We start from the raw sequence: 24,051 nt of genomic DNA, 5'->3' as shown, positions 1-24,051 counted from the left end.
ATGGCCGCTGGCCTGCAGCGTTACAAGGTCTTTGCTGCGGCTATCGACGAGGCCGAGTTGAACCTTAAGAAGCTAGGTGCTACTTGGTCACTGAAGGGCATGTGTCTCTCATCTCCGCTATGTTCATGTCTCTCTTCCTGTCACAAGTCTAACACGGCGTGCAGAGGAACTCCATCGGCCAGCGTCCGAGACGCGAATCAACGAGGCCGAAATCAGCCAGCCGGCATGCACAGCCATCCAGCTTGCTCTTGTCTCCTTGCTTAAGTCTTGGGGCATCGAACCAACCACTGTCACGGGTCATTCCAGTGGAGAGATAGGTGCTGCCTATGCTGCGGGTTTCGTATCCCTCGAAGCAGCCCTCGCCATAGCCTATTTCCGCGGCCTAGCAGCTGTTGAGCTCGCTCGGAATGGCCAGAAGGGTGCCATGCTAGCTCTTGGAGTGGGATCCGAGGAAGCATCTACACTTCTGGCAGATAAAACCGAAGGATATGCCACGATTGCGGCCATCAACAGCCCGTCGAGCGTGACTGTCTCTGGGGACGAACCTGCCATTGACAAGATCCACCAGATGGCTACCGCACAGGGAATATTTGCTCGTAAGCTCAAGGTTGAGGTGGCGTATCACTCTCGTCACATGGAGCAGGTTGCGGATTCCTACAGGGCATCCATCGAGCCTTACTGCACCACGGCAACCTCATCCTCACAACAGGATGCCCCTCGCCCACATTTTGTATCTTCTTCGAGCGACAACGGCAAGGGCTTTGATGCCCTCGACGCTTTATACTGGGTTAACAACCTTGTTCAGCCGGTTCGGTTTGCTGACGCCGTCACGGGAGTTCTGTCGAGACAGGCCAACATGGCTAATTCGAAGCCTCCCAACGTCATTGTCGAAATTGGGCCGCATTCGGCTCTCAAAAACCCAATCAAACAGACTGCCGACGCCCTCCGACAGCAACAACAGCAAGGTGAACAGGGCCAGCGTCACGGTGAGAAGCTCAACTACCTCGCCTCCCTGGAACGTGGCATAGACAGCGAGGAGGCCCTCCTTACGTTGGCCAAGAGCCTATTCTGCTTGGGCTCTCCCGTCCATCTTGGAGCCGTCAACCAGACAGACCAGAGCAAGGCGCAGGTTCTCACCGATCTCCCTGCTTATGCTTGGGACCGCTCCGTGAAGTACATGCTGAGGTCCCGCATCACCCAAGCAAAGCTCCATCCTGGCCAACCGTACCACCCCATGCTCGGGTGGAAGAGCCCCTATACCGAAGGCAGTGAGATGACCTTCAGGCAAGTCTTCACTCTTGATGAGATGCCATGGATCCGGGAGCACGCAGTGGGTGGACAGGTCATCTTTCCCATGACAGGCTATCTTTCGCTGGCCATGGAGGGCCTGAGGCGAGTAGCATCGGGCAAGTTCGCCAGTCTGGTTGTGCACGAGTTCCACGCCAAGCGGAGCCTGGAAATTGAAGAAGACGAGCGCGTCGACATTACCACCAAACTACGGCCTGCCGCCACTGGAACGGAGACATTCTCCTCTACTTCATGGGTATTCGAGATCTTGAGCTGGTCACACGAGTACGGATGGACGGCGCATTGCCACGGCCGCGTCGAGACAGAGGCCAACGAGCCAAGCATAGAAACGCCGACATTCCGAGCATCAGCACCGCTCATCAACAGCGACCAGCTCAAGGAGAGAGACCCAGAGCTGGAGTACTCTAAAGACCACAAGGAGGGCACAACATACGGACCCGAGTTCAAGCGAATGAAGAAGTTCTGGGAGGGGCCCGGATGGACCGTCATGGAGAGCGAACTGCGCGAGCTAGACCTGACGCTGCCATCCCCATACGGCTCACCCGTCTCGGTCGACACGCCGACGCTGGACAGCTTCCTGCAAGGGCTAGGTCCGCTTCTGGAGGCCTACGGGGAGAAGCCAGCCATGATGCCAAACTACGTCAGCCGGCTGCGCATCTCGAACAACATCCCCGTCGAGGCGAATCTGCGCATGACGACCGTCACACGCCTCCTCAACTATGACCTCAAGGCCGGCCTCCTCCGCATCAGCGTCGCAGTATTTATCAAAAGTACTGATGCACTGACTCCGGTTGCTGAATGGGAGTCGGTTTCACTGCGAGTCATCGCTTCTAGCCCCTCGAGCAACCCGACCTCCAGCCTCCCAGCCAGTTATCATTGGGATCTCATACCCAGCTTGGATAACCTGGCTGACGATGGGAAGCTACGCGAGTTCCTCCATGTCGGTCCCACCCCGGAAGAAGAACGTCACCGGGTGCGTCTGCTGAACCAGGCTGGCATCTACTTCATGCAGAGGGCATTGCAGGAGACAGCCAAGGATGAGAATGCACTCCCCCCTCACCTAGCTCGCTTCAAGGTCTGGGCCACAGAATGTGTGGAGGAAGCCAAGACTAAGAAAACTCTGGATGCAGTCGACACAGCATCACTCGTGGCCACGGTATCAGGCTCTGGCGGTCAAGGCGAGATGGTTTGCGCCGTGGGAGAGCAGCTCACGGCCATCCTGCGAGGTGAAGTACAGGCTCTTGAGATCATGCTCAAGGACAACCGCCTGTCCCGCTACTACGACGATGATCTGACCAACGTGCGTCTGAGTCACGTCTTGGCCCGATGGGTCCGTCACCAATGCGACGTCAAGTCCGGACTGCGTGTGCTTGAGATTGGAGCGGGAACTGGCAGTGCTACTCTACCGGTCTTCCAGGCCATTTCGCGAGGAGGAGAGCGACTGCCTGATCACTTCAACTATACCTACACGGATATATCGTCAGGCTTCTTTGAAGCGGCCCGCGATAAGCTTGAAAAATGGTCCAAGTATGTCACGTACAAGAAGCTGGACATTAGCCAGGATCCTGCGCAGCAAGGGTTCAGCCTGGAGGACTATGACCTAGTCATTGCGTCCAACGTCCTACACGCAACACCTAATATGACAAACACAGTCGACCACGTGCGGTCTCTACTAAAGCCAAATGGCAGGCTTGTCGTCCTCGAGGCCGGCCTTCACGCACCCCTAGTTCTCCCCTTTGCCCTTCTTCCAGGGTGGTGGCTGGCAGAGGACGAGTACCGCTCGCTCGAGCAGGGGCCACTTCTGTCAAAGGACGCCTGGAGCCGCTTGTTCTCGGACCGAGGCTTTTCGAGCGTCGATGGAGTGATAGAGGGATACCCCAATGACCCCGAGAATATCCTTAGCATCATGACCACGACGCGAGTGGGCCTCGCCGACACGGTAGATCATGCGACACCCATCACCATCTGTGGACCCATGATGGATAGCGAGGAGGAGGAGTTTGCTCAGCTAGTCTCAGAACTGCTCACCGAAAGCCTTGGCTGCGAGACTGAGATCAAGCCCTTTGCTGAAATAGACCCGTCCGGCGACCCTTTGTGTTTGTTCATTGACTCTCCCCGGAACAGCATCTTCAAAGACGTCTCAGAGGAGACCTTTGATCTACTTAGAGACACATTCCTCCAAGTCAGAGGAATGCTATGGGTCATACCCAAAGACCACACTCCAGACGGCGACACAGTCAAGGGCATGCTGCGGACAGTTCGTCTTGAGAACGGGTCAAGAAACCTCCTCATGCTAGAGGATCTTCCCTACACGTCCGAAGGGGCCTCGGCCATTGTTCGTCTAGCCAACAAACTTCGTGACTCGGAATTTTCGAGCGCCGTGGACTTTGACTTTACATGGCACGAGGGCAGCATGTGGCTGCCTCGCTATCGTCCACTTGCCGAAGCCAGAGAGGCCTTTGCCTCGGAGGCGGGCGTTGTGATTCGCAAGGAGCAAAACCTCTGGCAAGATAATGTCTCTTTTGAGATGACAGTCGACGCTGCAGGAAGTCCCGACTCGATATACTTCAAGAGGACAGACACGCTCCAACAGCCCCTAGCTGACGATGCTATTCTGGTGCAGGTCGAGGCCTCGGGTGTCAACTTCCGCGACGTTCTCCTCGTCCTTGGTTCAATCCCCTGGACTCGTCCAGGCTTTGAGGGATCTGGAGTTGTTCTCCAGACAGGTTCTGCGGTCGAAGATTTACAGCCAGGCGATAAGGTCTTCTTTGGCGCCCTCCATGGAGGTAGCTTTACCACCCACATGCAGATGCCTTCATGGCACGCATGCAAGATCCCCGAGGGATTCACCGCCGCCGAAGCCGCTGGTATCTCCGTCGCCTACTCCACAGCCGTCATGTCAGTCATGCGGATCGGTCGACTGCAGCAGGGAGAGAGCGTCTTGATCCACGCAGCCTCTGGTGCTGTCGGCCAGGCCTGCATTGTGCTCGCGCGTCATGTAGGCGCCGAGGTGTATGTAACTGCTGGGTCTCCCGCCAAGAGGGAGTTTCTGCACAGGGAGTTTGATATCCCCAAAGACCACATCTACTCCAGCCGCACACCCGAGTTCCGCGATGGCATTCTCTCCGTGACTGGTGGAAAGGGCGTGGACCTGGTCATCAACTCGCTCAGTGGTAACCTCCTGCAAGAAACATGGGCCATCGTGGCTGACTTTGGCCGCTTTGTTGAGATTGGAAAGAGGGACCTCCTGCAGAACAGCTATCTGCCCATGAGGCCTTTTGACCGCAACGTGACCTTCACCGGCGTCGATCTCCGCACCATGTTCTTGAGCCGACCGCATGAGCACCGCCGATGCCTGGCAGATATCAACGACCTCGTTGAGCGCAAGGTTGTCGTGCCAATTCAACCTGTCACAGCGCTGCCCGTCTCTCAGATTGCCACGGGAATGCGCAAGCTCCAATCTGGTCAGAACATTGGCAAGATCGTCATCACCATGGATCCCGAGGAACAAGTCAAGGCCGAGGGGGCCAAGCCACTCGGGGTGTCTGCAGATTCACTCCTTCGTCCTGACAAGACTTATATCATTACAGGTGGTACAGGTGGTATCGGACTGTCTCTCGGTCCTTGGATGGTTGAGAATGGGGCTCGCAATGTGGTTCTTCTGGGCCGCAGTGGCTCATCTCGCCCAGATGTCCAGAAGGTGCTTGCACAATACCAAGGCTCAGATGTCTCAATGAGAGCCATCGCTTGTGATGTTGGCCGCCCAGAGGATGTGCTCAATGTTGTGCAGTCCATCCAGGACCTTCCTCCGGTCGGCGGTGTCGTCCACGGGGCCTTGTTCCTCAAAGTACGTGGTTCTCAAGAACAGCAGAATACTGAATCCTCCCTAACGTTGATATTAGGACAAACTTTTGAGCAATACCTCGCACCAAGACTGGCTGAATATTGTGCTTCCACGAATCAGGGGCGCGTGGAACCTCCATGAGCTGCTCCCAGACAATCTGGACTTCTTTGTTGCGCTGTCCTCCTTCATCTCTGGAAGTGGCAACATTGGCCAGTCCGTTTACTCGGGGACAGCGGTAAGATCCGTTTAATAATGGCACCTACTTGAATACAGACACTGACCTTATATAGTCATTCTACGATGCCTTTGCCGAGTATCGCAGCGCCCTGGGCCAGCCTACCGTGTCGGTCGCGCTACCCGTTGTTCTCGATGTCGGCTACGTGGCAGACCGCGACCTAGAGGGCAAGCTCACCAGCTCTCTGGGCGCAGTGCTGTCGCTAGCGCACCTCAGGACAGTCATGAAGGGCGGCATCATCGGTTCCAGCTCCGGGTTGAACCGTGACGGAAAAGCAATCTCGTTCAGCTATGCTCGAGGAGACGATAGCAGCACGATGCCGTGGCAGTGCTTTCACCCTAGAGCCCTCGTTGACTACATCAGGGCCGAGACACGTGCTGATGGTACGGAGGACGCGAGCCGCGGAGGCGAGGCCAAGCCCAAGGGCCTGCAGCTCGCCAATGCGGCTGATCCCCTGGCGACTCTACTAGCCGTCCTGATGGACAAGGTCTCATCCATTACCATGATCGAGAGGGACGAGATTGAGGCCGACGCACCGCTGGCCAACTACAGCCTGGACTCGCTGGTGTCGGTAGAGCTGCGCAACTGGATCCGCAGAGAGACAGGCGTTGAGCTTCCGCTTCCCAAGATTGTAAATGCCGGAAACCTGCGTGCTCTGTCGACTCACATCTTGGCCCAGAGAGAGGCTGGAACTAAGAAAAAGTAAGGTGTGTGACTTGGAAGCTAAGAAACTTGTCTTGTAAGGTAGATATGAACTTGCTCATTCCTATCTTGCAGCTGGTATCGACAAAGACCCCTTCACGCAGCCGGCCAGCCTGGCGCTCCGTGTGCTGCCAACTCATCCTCTGTCCAGCGCCACAGTTCATCAGCCTGTTCCTGATCTGTAAAGAACTTCTTCTCCTCCTCGAGAATGCCAACGGGCTCATAATAAGCCCCATTCTTCACATCATCTGCAAATGCCACCCACAGCCCATTCACTGCTCCCTTTTCCGGAGTGACCCCCGTAAGCCACGCAAAGGGCATGCCTATAAGCATCATGACCCATCTGTTGATACCAGTGGCCTTCTTGAATAGGTCCGTGTAGACCTGGCCTGGATTGAAGGATACAGACTGTACAGAAGGGTAGAGCTGCGAGAGCTTGCGAGCAAATAAGATGGCGGCGAGCTTTGAGTGCGCATATCTCTGGTACGGCGAGTCTAGGGGGTCTGACTTCTTCATCTCATCAAGCACAAGACCCGTTGGTGGCGAGGCCATGTGGGCGGCCATGGACGAGGTGACCATGACGCGCACCTGGCTGCCCTGCCTTTGCGTTTCCAACAGTTTTGGCATCAGCAGCTGCGTAAGCAGCGCGTGACCGACATGGTTGATTCCAAACTGGCTCTCGTAGCCATCTTCGGTCAGAGCCGGCGCCGTAGTGGAGATTCCGGCATTGAGGAATAGCAGGTCGAGCCTTGGTGCCTCCTGGAGGAATCTGGCGGCGAATGTCTTGACATTTTCCAGGGACGAAAGGTCGAGGGGTAGGATCTTGATGTTGGGGTCTGGGAACGACTCCTCAATGGACGAGACGAGGGTCTCTGCGCTAGAGATGGAGACAGGACGGGCGCAGAGGTAAATGGCTGAGGGGTTGCGGCGAGCAAGAAATCTGATGGTGGCTGCGCCCAAGCCGGTGTTTCCTGTCGGCGTAGTAAGTGACTTGCCATCTTGCTAGTAGTTATCGTGACCGCTTACCACCAGTCACAAGAATGACCTTCCCAGACAGGTCAGGAATGTCTGTAAGCGGATCAAATGCCATTTTTGAGATACCGCAAGTGAAATTTAGAAGATGGGACTATCCAGCAAGGTCATAGCCATGTAGCCCATGGACGAAGAACCGAAGATGAGGCTTCGAGGGAGCAAAGACAGGTTCATTTATACTTGCATGACGGAGGATTCGGCAGCATGTCTATGTACATGTACAATTGTACATATGTCTCCTGTACATGGGGCCCTGTGGTGGCCCCCGCACTATTCGAACACGCAGTCAGCTTGAGCTGCAGATGCTTGAGCTGCAGATGCTTGGGCAGCTGACCTGCTTTAGCTGTCTAGATTGAAACTCTTCTCAGTTAGCTTGAATTCCGATCATCTAGCCCAGCAACCTCACGCTTGTCATCATGCATGTCTTAAAGGTACATGTCGCCAATCCGCAGTCAACACTTACCACTCGCTTCTCACGACTCACAACCAACCTAGATGAACCACTGGACAATTGATTGGACTTCGACTTTCCACAGCCGTAGGATCTTACTAGTATCCAACAAAATTCACCCTCTAACCTCAGCCGTGGACGACAATACCTCCGCTTGGGTGCAGCGTCTGCCCTTTCTGGAATGAGTTCTCCTTGCTGGCGAAGAAGACGTAACTCATCGCTACTTCCATCGGCTGGGCTGATCTCCCTATGGGGGTCGTGTTCCCAAGACCATGTCTCTTCTGGCCCTCGCTATCAACGCCCATCGCGAGAAGTGGCATCCATATGGGCCCGGCAGCAACGATATTGACACGGATGCCCTTCTTGACCACCTCGTTAGATAGATAGGGCATGAGTGCGACAACAGCCCCAGTCCTGGTGGCATGGTCGAGGCGAGTTGGCACGCCAATGCACGAGTCCATCGAGGCGCCATTCATTCCAACTAAGCCCCATTATTCCATATGAAAGCGCCCGTGATATCCCAGATGGGAAATAACGGCATCGGTATAGGCAGTACACTAACCTAAGCAGCTATCGGCTCTATCACGGGAAGAAGTTTCTCATGACTTCCCAAACCTCTCGCTCTCCTTCTAAATCACCAACATCCAGCATGTCTATCACTCCGAATTCCATACTGTTCCCTCCATTACCAGGCTGTGTGCCCGCCATCAATAATCATATTAGCCCCCGTCATGAAACTACTCGCGTTGCTGAGAAGAAACAGGGCCGCTCCCTTGAATTCGCTCGTCTCAGCGAGGCGGCCCATCATGTTCTCCCGACACCACCTCTTCTTAGTCTCTGGTTCATCAATCATCATCTGGTTGACCATGGGCGTCTTTATGTGGCCCGGGCTTATGCAGTTGACCCGAATGCCTCCCGACCCATCCTTTTTCACAGGTGTCCACTCCATCGCGAGATTGCGGGCCAGCTGGATGACGGCGGCCTTGGAAGAGTTGTACACGGGCGAGATGAGGCCCTTGTTGGCGACGGATCCGGACATGCTCGCAATCAGACAGATGCTGCCAGGGCACTTGTACTCCATCATCTTGCGGGCCGACAAGGTTGCCGTCATGAAGACCCCGGTGTAATTGATCGACAGCATTCCGTTGGCGTCCTCGGCCGTGTATTCTGTGGCGGGCGTCACCTGCTGGACTCCAGCAGCAGCGATGACTCCGTCCAAGCGCTCGTTCTCGTCTGCAATCTCGCCAATGACCTTTTCCAGGTTACTGGTGTCCTGGACGTCGACTTGTCGGTATACCAAGGAACCTCCCCACTCGGGGACAACGCGGTCTAGGGCTTCGTTCCATTCTTCGTCCGGCTCTTCTGCACGGTCAAGACAAAAGACTGCAATTGCATTATTAGCTTGTGAAATGCCACCACCACACCATGCCGTGACCAACCTCTTCCGCCAGCCTCGACGAGTGCCTCGGCCAATGCGAGCCCAAGACCCCTGGCGCCGCCGGTGACCAGGAATGTCTTTCCCTGCAAGTCAAAATCCGCGAAACGCTTGCCACCGACGTTTGTCTCGCGTGGCAGACCGGCTGTCTGGGTTGCTTCCTGACTGGGTGCCATGGCGGGGGAGCGTAGTCAATTTTGTGATAGTTTGGGGACTAGTAGACAGGAGAAATCGCGAAACTCTGTCACCCTAATCAGAGATTTGCTTGCTTTATTGAGGGGCAATCTGGGCTGTGTCTGTTCGCGATGAATTGCGAGTATCGAGCGGGCACGGAGATACGACCGCCCTATATCATCTGATGAAGCCAGCCAATCCCATGGCTCATACACCAGCCGGAGGGTACCCCGTAGAGAAATATGGAGTTGTAATAAGAACGTCATTTGCATCTCAGAGTCCTCGTGCCCATCAACGCGCATGAGTGTGCCCTGATTCCAGCCGTCTCGCTCGCCCAGGCTCCCCGGCGACAGTAGTACACGGCCGTGGGGCCGTAGGTGGGGCCGGGTTCCCGTATGTTTTGCTCCGTACTGGAGCCGATCTTCAGGCTGCTGTCTCGATGCAGCTTCCCAAGTGACCGCGTCCTTACCAGATGGTGACGTCAAGGAAGCTTTTACAGGCAAACATCATCAGGGACAAACGTGGCTGATTCTTCCGCGACGCTTTGACCGAGACGCACTATTGGTCCGTCTTTGTTTGTATCCTCGTTCGCCATCGTTATGAACCAAACGGAATAGTTCATAACCAGTATCTACTTTCAGCGGTCATACTCGACTAATCCGTGATTTGGTATTAAGTTATCGAAATTGCACCCTCTATCATTGGCACCTTGCCAGCCTATTTACCTCCACAGGTGTCAAGAGCCAAGCAGCAGACGTCACCAGGGCATCAACATGGGTGGGGTTCGTTTCCGTCCACCCCAGTTTCAACCCAAACGTCGTAACGCTTGCGTGGCACCTGTCGTGTCTATCGTTCCTTTTAAATCAGTCGTGTCATAGCCTAGAGTGGGCGTGAAAATAAGATTGCCGACCATCAAGGTTGTTAATAAGGTTATGACTGCAAGGTTCCGTAGAAAGCAAGGCTGTCATAATTTGACTACGTACCCGCGAAGCATATTCACACACATCACTTTAATCGGCTGCCACTCTGACAGGGAGTATGGGATATATAGTGAGACCCAAGATTTACATTCAATATAATAAGTCGAGCAAATTCTTTCCTTTAAAACGATCAAATCATCCAAATGCATCCCATTCACTACATACATGACAGCTTACGACCCGTGATGCTTTCTACACGGCCAGACGCTGCACATTGATGCGACAGTGAAGTTAGTGGCATAGAGTCTCCTGGACTTAGAAGTGAGGCATCTCATAAATATCGTCAGGGTCTAGATGCGTTAGCAGTGTTTCGATATGGAGGATACGTGGATACCCTCACCTTTCCCGTGGAGACCAATATACTCCCGCACAGCAGCCACCTTGTCATCAATCTTCTTCAAAACATCCTCCAGCACACTTTTCACGTCCTCGTTCCTTTTGGCCGCCGCCTTTGCAGCCCTTCTCGTGAGATCAAAACGGCTTACCTCGTTAGCCATCATCATATCAAACGGCGTTGTAGTGCTCCCTTCCTCCTTGTATCCCTCGACCGTCATTCGCTCCAGTTGCGGCCGCCCAAACAGCAGGCCCTGCAGCTCAGTCGCATAGCCGTGGTAGTTGAAGCATACGGGACTGTTGGCAGTGAACATGTCAACGAATGCTGATCTCCCGAGCGCATGTGGGTGGCTTGACTCGGTAGCAAGCACCATGAGATCCGTAACATTGACAGTCCGCAAATGTAGGTTGGGAAGGAGCTCCCTCAGGAGCTCAACGGCTTTGACGACTTCAAAGGTCACCTCGACACCAATTCCAACTAGAACCACATCCGGATCTGTGCCTTCTTCCTCATAGGAGGCGAAATTCCACACTGAGGCCCCCTTTCTGCAGTGCTCAGCAGCTTCATCAGCTGAGAGGTACACAAAAGTGGGTTGCTTGGCCCCAATCATGAGGTTGACATAGTTCTTTGACTGTAGGCAGTGATGGGCTGTACTCAAGAAGCAGTTTGAATCAGGGGGCAGGTAAACACGAGCAGCCTCGGGCTTGAGGTTCAACACGGCACCGATGAAAGATGGGTTCTGATGCGAAAATCCGTTGTGCTCCTGGCGTGCCCAGGTACTCGTCTCGATGTAGTTGATGGAGCTGATATCGCCATGCCAGGTTGTCTCGCGGGCGATCTTGCTAAACTTGGAGTATTGAACCATCATTGTATGGACAATCCCCAGAAACGACTCGTAGCTGGGAAACAACGCTGTGCGACCTGTGAGCGTGTATCCCTGCATGAAGCCCTGGCAGCAGTGCTCCGAAAGTATCTCAATCACGCGTCCACCTTTGGCACGAGAGTACTCATCCCACTGGAAGTTTCGGCCAGTGTGCTCGAGAACACCGCTGAGCTTGTTGCTCTCGAGTTCGTCCGGCGAGAAGATTCGAAATGACTTGGGGTTCGCCACGACAACCTTATCAAGAAAGACTCCCGTTTTCTGCATGCTGCTGCAGCTTTCAAATTTCGATGCGGCCTGGGCTCTCCAGTCGGGGAGTTTCAAGGGCTGTCTCGAGTCGTATGCCATTCTGATCTGGCCCAACTTCTTGGAATCCTCAGGAAGTATGCCAAGAATAGAGTCGGCAGGCTGTCCCCCTTTAAGCAGTCTGGCCGCATCGTAGCTCTTGAGCCAGTCCTGGAGGATTCGGAGGTGCTTCTCATCAGAACCAGCAGAGGGAACTGGGATTTGATGCGCCTTGAATGAACCCTCCACGAAGGCGCCGTCCACCTTCTTTGGACCTCCCCATCCTTTGGGAGTGCGCAAAATTACCATGGGCCACCTTGGCTTGATAATAGGATTTCCCTGGCGAGCAGCTGTCTGGATTTCGGTGATTCTCACCAAGGCCCATTCCAAGGCGTTGTGGAGTTCCGTATCAATATCGTCGAGATCCTCAACTAAGCAGACCTGATAGCCGTAGCCTGAAAACAGGGCTGCAAGTTCCTTGTTATCCATGCACCCGAAGATGGTGCGCTCGCTTATTTTGAAGCCGTTGACGTGGAGGATCGGAATGACAGCTCCAGACTCTGCCGGATCTAAGTACTTGATAGAATGCCATGCGCTGCGAAGTTTCCCGTTAGAACCCCACGATAATACTAGCAATGGGAATACTCACGCTGCAGTTGGACCACTTTCTGCCTCGCCGTCGCCCACCACGCATGTGACAATGAGATCTGGGTTGTCCATGACAGCACCAAACGACACGGAGAGAGCATATCCCAGCTCTCCTCCCTCATGAATAGCCCCAGGAGTCTCGGAATTGATGTGGCTGGGGAATCCACCTGGCACCGAGAAGCCAGTGATGAGGTTGCGTAGGCCTTCCATGTTGACAGGATATCGGTCTGGATAGAACTTCTGCAGCGAGCCTTCCAGCCAGAGGGCAGCCAGCGCAGCAGGGGCACCATGACCGGGACCAATGACATAGATCATGTCCTTCCCTCGCGCGCGGATCAGCAGGTTGAGATGGGCCCAGATGAGGATGAGGCCTGGGCAGGTGCCCCAATGCCCCAGCAGCCTCGGCTTGACGTCTGTGAGCTTGAGGTCCCTTTCAATCAGGACATTGTCCCGGAGGAAGATCATGGCTGCATTGCGATTAGCAGTCCATTGCGAGTCTTGTACACCGAAGAAATACCTACCACCAGCAAGATAACATGCCGCCTGTTGGAAATCTCTGAGTGATGCAGCTACAACAGGATCGAGAGGCTTCCTTTGAACTTTTGCCGCCAGGCGGATCGTTTCATCGGGTAGTTGACTTGGTAGGGGCGGCGGGTTAGGTTCATCGATTACCTCGCCCGGCATCTTTACAACCTTTGGTGCTGAAGTTATCGCAATATGAATCTATTGGCATCCAAGCAATGGGATGCGCTGGTAATTCAATGGACTGTTGAACGATAATTACAGAAGGGGAGATGGACCATAGGGTGAAAAGATGAGAGCAGAGCAGAGCGTGCTTGCACCCAGGCTGGTCGCATTGCCGACTTTGAGGTATTGATGACGTCGCCCGAGGTATGCATGCCTAGGTACTTTTGCACGGCAAGTGCCATCACAAATTATTACCCCAGCGTTCAATTGAGACCACGGATTGCCCCATCTCCTCGTCATGTAATCTGTACGGATCTGGCCAAAGTTCAAACGGGCAATCGTCTCTCTCCTGTGCCTGACGTCAGTCGCCTGTAAGCACCTAAGCAACGGGTCTCGATATCAGCACCACGCTGTTCGAATCAGGAGAGATGATGCTTAACGCCAAGAAGAATTATGCCGTGGTCAATGGCTTTTTAATTGTGTTTCTTTTCCATCACTCCGTAAACACGAAATATTTTAATACGCATTCTCAATAACAATTTTATAATACAACCATCATTTCTTCCCATTCGCCCTCACTTAACACATCTGCCATGCATGGTACTGGGTTTGTTGCCCTGCCTTCCCAACCGCTGAAGCCGGCAATTCTCAGTGTCGGCAACATGTCCCTCATTCGCTGAACACGGTAATGTCATGTTGATTTCAAATTTGATCCAATTTCAGATAATCTTCAAATGTTGCAGTCCATCGCGAAAAAAGGTGAGTCGAAGGGATAATATCGCGTACAGTCGCCCAGCCCCAATGGACACCACGGCCCCCCATACAACCAGGCCCAATCACGGAGAGAGTGGGCGCCCCATGAAGATGAGATTCATTAACAGTACAGAGCCCGCCATGAGATCAATTCCCAGCGTTTCTTACACGAATGAGGATGATCAACCGTTGTTCTAAACAGGTAGCGATAATGACATCATCCCGTGCCACCGAGGCATTGATATCGCTTTATAAGTACTGACTTGGAGTCCTTCGCAACAGGCATAAGCAAGCGATATATAAAACCACTAATAGAGCATCAAAAACATATGCCTTACTTATCATCAAACCTTCTTTTTCCCTATTTGCATCTAAAAGCCGCATTACATCCAAGTAGGATGGTTCTTCTATCCTCCGACCTAACACAGGTTCTCCTTGCCGCCTGCGCCGACGGCGACCTAGACCGCCTGCGCAATCTTCTTGACGACCGAGTCATGTCCAACGCAGCACTGAGAAATGTGAATATTATCTAGGCAGGAAAGCCTCGCCCCATTGTAAACCTACGCAACTTGGTAGAAAAGACGGCGCGGTGTGGTCATGCGGACCTCGTGGCGTACCTATTCGCCTTTGGACGTGAGAACTCGATCGATGCTGATGCTCTGGTTAGTCGCGAAACGGTCACAGCCGCGCTCATGACGTCGCACGTCGATGTGCTCGCTGAGTTCATCAGAGCCCAGCCTTCGTGCGTAAATCTTTCACTCGGCTACGCAGGAGACCCTCTCTCTCAGGCTATCTCAGGCCCATATAGAGCATTCGCCAATGATACCGGTCCAGGCACCCGCGTGTCTCTTGTCCGTTACTTGCTCGAGCACGGTGCCGACCCGAATCACCATTGCTGCGGGTTTTCCAAGCCCGGATACCATCTATACACAGCGGTTAACCGAGGCAAGCCAACCGAGATGATCCGTCTCCTACTAGAGCATGGTGCACGGGTTGACAGGACCGGGGCGACTGTTGCAGCGGCAGAACTTGGCCGGATTGACGTTCTCGAGTTGTTCCTTGAGTACGGCGCTGATGTAAACCAACCTCTCACGAGGGGTATCGTTCGCTACCACGATAGAGAGAAGACAGCGCAACTTGCTCGGGAAACGCTAATTGAGGCAGCACTTAGGAAGGGCTAGCAGGCTGCTGTGCAATGGCTGATACGCCATGGCGCTGAGTAGCATACATACGAGTACAAGTTGCATCTTCAGATACTCCCGATATCACTTCATCACTTGGAAAGCTCTTCTGGTGACTTGGCGGTTCCTACCACAGAAAGCGGGTTGATTGAGGCAACGACAGCATCAGACCTAGGAATCATGGGGAAAGCCTGAGCGAGCTGGGAAGCACAGTTACAAGCGACAAGATTTACATTCTCCAGATCAGCGACGCTTATCGCATGTCGCCTCCCTTGGCTGATCAACCACATGAACCGGGGTTTCGCCCAAGAGGGCAATGGAGCCATAGCTTTAGGCCCCTACCTCATGACGGCGGTTGCCTACCTATCGCCCTTTTCGTTGCGGCAGTTTTGGCGACGGGATTCAGGGGATATTTTGGCATCAAAGTGTTCGATGGCCAGTTCGAGCAAAAATATGGCGACGACTTGCAGGGACATGCCCAAAAGGCACCTAATGCTAACGCCAATCTCATTAAAGAGGCCATTAAAATTATGTAGATTAGATCATGCTTGCTATCATATACAATGCTGGGAATTTGAAAAGACTAAGTGCGTATTGTAATTTAGTATGGTCTTATGAGTTGCTCTGAGTAACACAACACTCCATGTAAAGTTACATACGACCAATCGTGAGATGAGTTTACTCGGCCAGTTTATCACTAGGTGGGCAACACCGACACATCTTCCAGTAGAGAAAAGCTCTTAATTCCAATTCTCAAATCTAAAATCATACATTCGGTCTTGACAGGGATAGCCTCAGACTATCATCAGGCTATACCCACCAATTCAGATCACCTAGGTATAATCCAGGCCCTGTGTTGTGATTTGGTAGTACATCGGCAGCGACAGAATATTATCCAAGACCATTTGCGGGCGCTCCCGCATTTGCGTGAGGCACTAGGAAACCGCGAAGGGGCAAAACCAAGTCCAGGGCGTAGTTTGACGATTGAACCAAACACCATTTAATCCAGGCAACCTGAGCAGGAGGCGGGCTACCAAAACATTAGCGACGCGTCTCAAGGTAGTTTTCATTCTCAGTACTAACCGGGTTCTGGCTGCTGTTGGCAATAGCAGCAAGGCATGCAATCTCGCCCAGGGGAGCTTGGTGATATCAGTGGTGATCTGTTATGTGTTTGAGGAGCCTCGACTTACTGGGTTCGACAATGGCAGCGGCGCAAACAGCGATGCTGGGGGCGTAGGCAGACGCGCAGGCTGGCGGTTATTAGCCTCGAAGTGAAACACCAAGGTGAGGCTGAATAGTTACCAATGATGTCGCATGATCCAGCCTTGAGCTGCTCAATGGACTTTTCAGCATTGCCCTGCAAGTCTTGGACTGCACGGGCGGTATTGGACCTCGGGGTGGCAGCGGCGGTGGCACCGGAAGCCACAGCCAGGAGGGGAGTGATGATACCAAAAGCCCACATTGTGATAGTAAAAGAGTTGGTCTATAGAGGGTATTGGAGTTCTTTGTGGCTTGCTGTGTTGTGGTTTGCAGTGTGATGGTTTGATGGTTTGATGGTTTGGTACGAGCCAGAGTTTGAGATATGATGGGCGGGATGCGACTTATATATTCGTCTCGTGAGCCATAACATCCCTCAGTATCTCACACATAGATCCATTCTCTGGAAGGAAGAGTAAGAAACATGCCTAGTTCGCCCCCGATGTGCTAGTCGCGGAGAGTTTCAACGCCGGTTGCCCAAACTACGCTTCAGATTTGACCTATAAAGTTGAATTCAACCCGGCAATCTCTTATAAATAATCGCTGATCTGACTCTTCTCACCTGTGCCTAGATCTCAGCTCTGATGACAATTAGGTTGGATCGACATTCCCCGGGGACGATCATCCTGCATCGCCACCACCCCAGCGCCGATATATACGCCTCGCAGGATGCAGCCCCCTCACATTCTGCACTTACAGAACCACTGACGTAGCTACCGTAGCCTTCTTTGATCAGCTTACAGTACAAACATCTGTTTTGTTATATATAAATGTTTCAAAGTGTTGATCATCCCACGTGAGGCTGCAGTGCTTATTTCTTAATACAGCAAATGATGAACACATGGAGCTGCAGTATTGCCATCATTGCTGATGTCTTGAACGCCAGTTGATTTAATTGGCCAACCCTTATAGTAGGAGCTGAGAGAGAGTTTGTAAAGTTCACCATCTATTGACTGTGGTAAGCATGCAGCTTATGACGAAACCTCACATCGGGCGCTCCGTCAATAGAATGTTAAGCTTATGGGTAGATCAGGAAATGATATCACCAAAGCTGCCAATTCCCCAATTCCGGCTCGTCAAGGCCCAAAAAGGCTGCGGTTGTTACTCTGCTCATCGGCTTCCCCCTGGCGGCGCCCTCATGCAGACTCCAGATCCTCCTTACAGTACTCTCCTCGAGGATAGAACATGACGTTGGGGCCTTGCTGGGTAGAGGAAAAAATATCAAAGGCCTGAAACTCCTTTGGACGGTGTCGCCCGACTCGGCCCCCTGGTTTTCCCTCTCCAAGCTGCCCAACCGCTCCAGGAGCAATCTCAAAATCGAAATACCACAGCGTCTTGGCCACGACAAGGCTGGATTCAAGATATGCCATCGACTTTCCGGCACAGCCTCGTGACCCAATGGAGAACGCTGCAAATGCCTCGCTCATGTGGCGGCGAACATCAGGATCCGACTCGAGCCAGCGTTCTGGCTTATAAGTGTACGGGTCCGGGAAATGCTCCTCGCTGTGGTGGAGTGTATAGGTGTTGACACCAACATGAGTTCCCGGAGGCACAACATGGCCGTCAACGATAAGAGGTCGGTTCAAATCGGCGTCGGCGGATAGTTGCCTCCAAAGAGTGCCGGCCACAGGGGGGTTCATTCGCAGCGCCTCGTCGATACAGGCTCGGAGATAACGACAGCTGGAGAGTTCGGGGCCGCCGACAATCTCCTTTCCACTAGCAAATGTTGAGCGAATCTCCTCAGCCAGCTTGCGATAGCATTCCGGGTAGCGAGAAAGATAAAAGAAGACACTACTCATAGCCGTGGCATTCGTGTCTCCGCCTATCAGGTACATGTAGTCAGCCGACCATATCCACCAATAACTCACGGACTTCAACCTACCAGCAGGGAAGAAAAACATAGCTTCGGCCCATACATCACTCATTCGTACGTCTGAGGTCTCTTCCAGCTGATCCACCACGTGGGCGTACAGGTCGGAGTAGGCGTCCTTGTCCTTGGACAGCCGGGTGGAGATCATCAAGTCGAGCACATTGTAAAACTTTCGCAGCTCAAAATGCGTGAGGATATTTGTCACAAACGAGATGATGGACGAGCTGAGGAGGGGGAACTGCATCTTCACGTTGCTGATGCCGTTTCCAAAAGTAATAGCCGATGGTAGGAATCGGAATCGTTCTTCCGTCTGAGACTTTAGAGGAAACCCAAAGGCAAGGAAGCCGGTAATGTCGAAGCCGAGACGACGGACACGCTCCGAGACATTGATGTGCTCCGACTTACGGCTAGTCTGGAGGATGAGCCTCAGAAAAGTGTCAATCTCAGCCAATATGGTGGGCTCAAACTTGCGGATAGCTCGGTCTGTCACGGCAGAGCCAACAAGCTTGCGTCGGGTGCGGTGGACATTCCGGTCCAGGGCGTTGAAGATGCAGATCTTTGCCGTCGTCGCCAGTGTCACGAGATAGACGTCGGATTTGGTGACCCTCTCATTGTTGTAAATGTCTAGCATGGCATCAATACTCTGTCACCCTAGTTGAGCCGAGGGGAATGAAGTTACCCTGGAGGGCTCTGGCAGAGTTGAAGACGAGACGGTTTGGACCATGGCGAATGACGGAGCCTGTTCATTTCCATTATTCGAATGTCTGTAGACCCGTATGGAAGTCCATCCAATAATATCGGCTACAAACCATATTCCTTTAGATCCCTTTGCGTGATTTGAGGAAGCTCAAGTCTCATTGAATGGTATCCAGCGTACGCGTCAGTCAATTTGGCCAACAGAGGCCCTGGGTACTTCCTCAGGGGATGGAAAAAGATGCGGTAGACGCCCAACGTCAGCAACTAGAGGAATTGCTCGTTACCAATATTATTCCTCCCGGGATAAATGGACAAGTGCTTACATAAAGAGCCAACCCCCCAAGGGTGCAACCAACGAGCGACAGCGGATCGTGGGCTACCATGATGAATGGACCCAACGGCGACGATGACGATCGAAGAAGCAAGGAATGAACGGGGAAGTTTTGGTCTGTGTGACAGTGGCGCCACGTCCGATTAAAAGCTGTGCTGCGACGTTTGAAACTAGCATTGTGCACCAGCCATTGTGCATCAACATGGTACGAGTAGTCGTACTCCGTACGTACAATACATATGCACGGCTAGCATGCAGCATGCCTGCAGCAACAGCCTGAATTGCTCTAGCCACACTTGAGCGACGGCTTCTGAAGCGGTAGGAGAGCCAATGGTGAAGCAATGAGGCAATGCCAAGATCCTACATGCTGCTGCTCGCTATCACGATCCAATGGCAGTGCAGCCGTACCCCAACTTCGACAACCCCGGACTTGTTCCAACCCGAAGCTCATCCGTTCTTCTGGCTTCCATTGATCAGGGGTGTGATAAAGCCGTGGAGACAGACAGACCCTACATGTGATACATGGTACATGTGTGTAAGTGGTCCTTGGGATGCATCTCACCGCGTCGCAAACCGCCATGGGCCCTCACACCGAGTCTATGCCGTGCCATGTCGACATTCTAACATCCTCATCTGATAGGTATTGTTAGCCAAACAGTACAGACATATATTCAGAAATCTACATGGATACCATAGCTTGTAACACTGCCCACCATGTAGCTAGACCGAGCCGAGAACAGGCCAGGGGTCGGCCAGTGCCGGTCTCGACGCCGTCTTGTTATCCTATCCCAAAGCGTCATTGAACATATTGATTTATTCTACTTTGTTTGCCTCATCGGTATCGGTACTTTTGTGTTTGGGCAAGGGGGGGGGTCTAAGATCCAGACCCTGCACCAAAGAGACAACAAGTGACAGCCTAGAGCATGGATATTGAATCGAACGGTCCAATACTCGGACTCATACTTGCACCATGATTATAAATTCTGCTACCTGTAGGCCCCTAATATCATTCGAATAAAGCTAACTCCACAGGGCTGGCAGTAGACAGGGCCAGGTGCCAACAGCCATTCGTACCAGAGTCCCGGGCCAACACTTACAGGACCAACACTCAGCGTGCCAGCATCCAGTCTTTCCTGTCAGCAAAGGCCTGCCTATAAGATGGGGGCCAGAAGTCATCTTGGACAGTATGAGGCCTTGCGTCTTAGACTCGCTAGCAAAACGCGTCACACCGTCTCGCCAACACCATGCCCGGCGTCCCATCCAGCGTCGCCTGCGATGGCTGCCGCAAGCTAAAGAAAAGGGTGAGGCAGCTTGTTCCTCTAAGCTTTCAGATCAAATCCCTAGTATCCAGGAAGTAGCCGCTAACAAGCCGCTCCAGTGCGATCTAACCAAACCCTCATGCTCGAGATGCACACAGCGCGGCATCCCGTGTATCGGAAACGGAGTCAAGCGCTGGAAGTTCATGACACCCTCCCAACCAAACTCCCAAACGGCCCTCGCGTGGCCCAGGCCTCGGCGGTGCCCGAGCAATGAGACCACACGGATTGCCTCGGCCTTCTTCCACCTACTTTGCCAGGGCGAAATCAAATGGAATTGCCCTACCATGGGCGGCGATTTCATGATGGAGGTTCTACGCCGCATAGGCACCAGCCGGGTCCTTGATGCATCAATATCGGCCTTTGTTGCCTCTTTCAAAGCCGTGTGTCCGTACGGTAATAGAGAGAAGGCCCTCGTACTGTACGGGGACGCTTTGGGGGCCCTCAGAGTTGCCATGCAGGATCCTACCCAGTCGATAGCCACAAAGATATACAGCATCCTGCTCGTCTCACGTTGCCAGGTAAATAGGACGGCAGAGTGATCTGCACATAAATTTACCGATACTAACATTCCACCGTCACAGGACTACATCGATCCCGGCAACAGGTTGTCTGCTCCGAATACTGAAATGACGATAAGTCTTCTCCGGAATGCCCTCCACAGGGGCAAAGTGTCAGAGATCGGACCGCAATACATATATCCCATATGCCAAGCAGTGGTATGATTCTTGATACACAATTATTTCTTTCAAATAGAAAAGAAGAACTCACACATTGGGGCCTGCAGGCATGGGAGGCCTGGGTCAACCCCCGGGTCGAGCTCTTGGACTGGTTCTGGGAAGTCCTCGACTTCGCCAGCGGACCACGACCGCACGCATACCAACACCAGCAGCCTTTCCTCAGCCTCGACGCCGAGACGCAAGCCGAAGCCGCCCTCTACTTCCGCGACCCGGAACGAAACCTCGACCAGATCCTACGGATATACAACATGACCATGGCTGAGAAGCCCAAGCTACGTCTCAGGATTGAGCAAATGCTAGCTGCGGAGACGATACCAGCCGAGAATGAAGATGTCAGGAGAAGCCGCCTGACGAGCCGCGTGTTGCTTCAATTTTACTACGGAATGATGATTTTCCTCGCATCAAAACTGAACCGTGCCATGCAAAGGCTTTACCTTGTCTGCGATCCGGGTCCTCTTAGCAACGCCATGCATGAACTGTGCGATGACGCTATCTGGATATCTGCCTCGTCTGCCAACCTCCGGCCGTTTGGCTCATTTGTTGCTCCCAAAGCCCTGGTGGTAGCCTGGGCTTGTCTCCCGGAGGCTGACGACTATCGTCGCGAAGAGTTGGAAGAGTGGATGGTGTATTTTCAGAGTCCCTTGGAGGGAGCAGATTATGTAAAGGAGGCAAAGTGGACAAGGAAGCGCCTAGACATGGTGTCAGCTGGCCCGAACCAGAACCTGGATCCGTGAACATGTACGTAATTCCTATCAAATAGTGCACAAGCCTTACTGCCGGCAAGAAAGGCACAATGCTGAAAGAGTTCTTCAATTCAAGTCACGATGTTGCGCGGTGGGAAAGCATGGTAATGTGAAGCAGCTGTTTCCATTCGGCTCCTTCCAGAGATCTGCAAGTCCCTCCGTGCTGGGGGATGCTGGTATGTCATAATTCCTTCCAGTCCAACGCCATGCTACCTCGCAAGGTTAAGTAAGTATACAGCAAGCCAAACGCCAATATCAAGAGAATTTCTGTTCTCCTCAAAAGTACCAAATGCATAATAATGCAGCGATGCATGCCTCGCCCGCCAATCCCATCAAATCTTGTGCCCCATGCGACGCCATCCCGGTGGGCTAGTGGCGCTGCCGGCGGCAGAGGGGCCACTGAGTCAATCCTCACGGCTGTCATCCTGCACCCGCTTCACCACCTGGACAAGCTGGGGGAAGACCTTTTCAGTAGACTGGACGCCGCAGACCTTGGCGACAACGTCCTCGGGGCCGTTGTCGGACATGATCTGGGCCAGCTCCTTGGACTCGTCGTCATCCTCCACGTTCTGGAAACGGAAGGCCATTTCGATGGCATCCAGGAGGAACTTGATCGGCTGATCCATCTCAGCAAGCTCCGCAGCAGGGCCGACGAAGCGCTCCTTGCGAGACAGCTTGCGGAGGGGAGCACGGCCAACGCGCTCGACAGCATCCTCGAGATGAGGGTTGCTAATGCGCTTGATGATCTTCTCGACGTAAGCAGCCTGGGCATCCTCTTCGATTTCGTGCTTCAGCACAACCAGGTTCTTGGTCTCGTTGAGAGCCCCTCGGACCTCAGCCATGATCTGCTTGTCCTGCAGGGCATCGTAGACGGTGCGCTTGCGGCGGTTGTAACCGTGATAGGCAGCAGTGGCATGGCCGGTGTTGACAGTGAAGAGCTTACGCTCAATGAAGGGGCCAAGATTGCTGACCCAGTTGATGCCCTTGATATCGGGGATGCCGATATCCTCAAAAGGAGTCTTCTCGACAACCCACTCAAAGAACTTCTCAAGCGTGACATCAAGGCCAGCATTGGGGTCCTGAGCGGGAACAATGCGGTCAATAGCCGAGTTAGCGTAACGAGCACGCTTGTCGTGGTCATCGAGACGCTCAGGAGCGGTATTCTGGGGATCCTTGATGAAGCTGGCGAGAGTGTCTGTGGCGCCGATGGCGTTCTCGCAGGCGATGACGTGGACAGGGGTCAAGTCCTCGGGGCGGCTGTCGATGCCCTTGGCAATGACGGGGGCGATGAAGCGCAGGATGTTGGGGCCAACAGAGCATGTGACGACATCTGCTGTGCTAATCTCCTTGATGAGTTCGGCTTCGTGGGTCTTGGAGTTGATGGCGCGGTAGTTGGTGATGGTGTTCTCGGTAGTGCCCTCGGTTCCAACCTCGATCACCTTGTAGGAAGGCGAGCTGTTGATACGGTCGATAAGGGTGTCGGCGACATCCGCAAAGATAACCTCGTAGCCACTGTTATGAAGGAAGCAGGCGACAAAGCCACGGCCTGGGAACGACAGTCAGTATCTAAGTCATTGTGGTGGGGTAGACGTAGAAGTAGATAGGTACTCACCGATGTTGCCAGCGCCGAAATGAACAGCCTTCTTACCCATGGTGACGATGGTAGGACTGGATTGAGGTTGGTGTCTAAGTCGGGATGAGGTGAGGTTAGGATTGGTTATGATGTGTATGTGGGAAAACGGTCAGCGTTTTGATGGGTGGTGGTGGATTGCGGTTGGAATATGGAGAGGGATGGAAGAATGAGGGGGCGGGGGGAAGCGTTTAAATAAGTCGGAGCAAGATATGGCTGGGAGGAAGGCTTAGGAGAGAGTCAGATAACAGGCAGGAACGACGGCTTGTGACGAACAGCCCAAGGTTGGAATCAAGACTGGTTGGTTTGGCCGGGGCTAGATTGGGCGGTGGGGCAGCATTCTTCTGCCGTACGCCTATTGAGTGCAATGTGCCATCATGAGGAAGCCCAGCGACATCATCAATCGAGCGTCATCGCCATGCTTGTCCCTGTTGAGTGCTAGGGTGGGGCATAGTAGTCTTAGCGCCCCACGATACGGCCACCGTATTGGACTGTCGCCTTAACCCGGCGTTAATTGACGGGACCTCGACCCCTCGCAA

The 24,051-nt window shown here is 53.3% G+C and overlaps 7 protein-coding genes across 7 annotated transcripts; 2 read left to right on the top strand and 5 right to left on the bottom strand.

Annotated features, from left to right (window-relative positions):
• On the top strand, positions 1-6,093 carry ACO1O0_008514 (type I polyketide synthase; the record flags this gene model as incomplete). Its single annotated transcript, XM_083197878.1, has 4 exons — positions 1-76; positions 165-5,155; positions 5,211-5,387; positions 5,443-6,093. The coding sequence occupies 4 exons, from the start codon at positions 1-3 to the stop codon at positions 6,091-6,093; spliced, it is 5,895 nt and encodes a 1,964-aa protein (XP_083047346.1).
• A 92-nt stretch (positions 6,094-6,185) lies between these two features.
• On the bottom strand, positions 6,186-7,179 carry ACO1O0_008513 (uncharacterized protein; the record flags this gene model as incomplete). Its single annotated transcript, XM_083197877.1, has 2 exons — positions 6,186-7,060; positions 7,116-7,179. The coding sequence occupies 2 exons, from the start codon at positions 7,177-7,179 to the stop codon at positions 6,186-6,188; spliced, it is 939 nt and encodes a 312-aa protein (XP_083047345.1).
• Positions 7,180-8,257: 1,078 nt separating this feature from the next.
• On the bottom strand, positions 8,258-9,183 carry ACO1O0_008512 (uncharacterized protein; the record flags this gene model as incomplete). The annotated part of the gene is made up of 2 exons (XM_083197876.1): positions 8,258-8,955; positions 9,012-9,183. The coding sequence occupies 2 exons, from the start codon at positions 9,181-9,183 to the stop codon at positions 8,258-8,260; spliced, it is 870 nt and encodes a 289-aa protein (XP_083047344.1).
• A 1,277-nt stretch (positions 9,184-10,460) lies between these two features.
• On the bottom strand, positions 10,461-12,773 carry ACO1O0_008511 (XFP N-terminal domain-containing protein; the record flags this gene model as incomplete). The annotated part of the gene is made up of 2 exons (XM_083197875.1): positions 10,461-12,255; positions 12,310-12,773. 2 exons carry the CDS (start codon positions 12,771-12,773, stop codon positions 10,461-10,463), a joined length of 2,259 nt encoding a protein of 752 aa, XP_083047343.1.
• Positions 12,774-17,322: 4,549 nt separating this feature from the next.
• Positions 17,323-18,687, bottom strand: ACO1O0_008510 (uncharacterized protein; the record flags this gene model as incomplete). Its single annotated transcript, XM_083197874.1, has 2 exons — positions 17,323-18,008; positions 18,069-18,687. 2 exons carry the CDS (start codon positions 18,685-18,687, stop codon positions 17,323-17,325), a joined length of 1,305 nt encoding a protein of 434 aa, XP_083047342.1.
• Positions 18,688-20,686: 1,999 nt separating this feature from the next.
• On the top strand, positions 20,687-21,873 carry ACO1O0_008509 (uncharacterized protein; the record flags this gene model as incomplete). Its single annotated transcript, XM_083197873.1, has 3 exons — positions 20,687-20,920; positions 20,984-21,118; positions 21,187-21,873. 3 exons carry the CDS (start codon positions 20,687-20,689, stop codon positions 21,871-21,873), a joined length of 1,056 nt encoding a protein of 351 aa, XP_083047341.1.
• A 413-nt stretch (positions 21,874-22,286) lies between these two features.
• ACO1O0_008508 (mannitol dehydrogenase C-terminal domain-containing protein) lies at positions 22,287-23,534 on the bottom strand (the record flags this gene model as incomplete). Its single annotated transcript, XM_083197872.1, has 2 exons — positions 22,287-23,428; positions 23,531-23,534. 2 exons carry the CDS (start codon positions 23,532-23,534, stop codon positions 22,287-22,289), a joined length of 1,146 nt encoding a protein of 381 aa, XP_083047340.1.
• Between the last annotated feature and the right edge of the window lie 517 nt (positions 23,535-24,051).

Source organism: Amphichorda felina (assembly GCF_050947745.1).
Source record: "Amphichorda felina strain 45539 chromosome Unknown scaffold_8, whole genome shotgun sequence".
NCBI classification, from domain to species: Eukaryota; Fungi; Ascomycota; class Sordariomycetes; order Hypocreales; family Bionectriaceae; genus Amphichorda; species Amphichorda felina.
The sequence above is the reverse complement of the archived record's forward strand: the minus strand, read 5'-3'. Positions and strand labels throughout refer to the sequence as shown.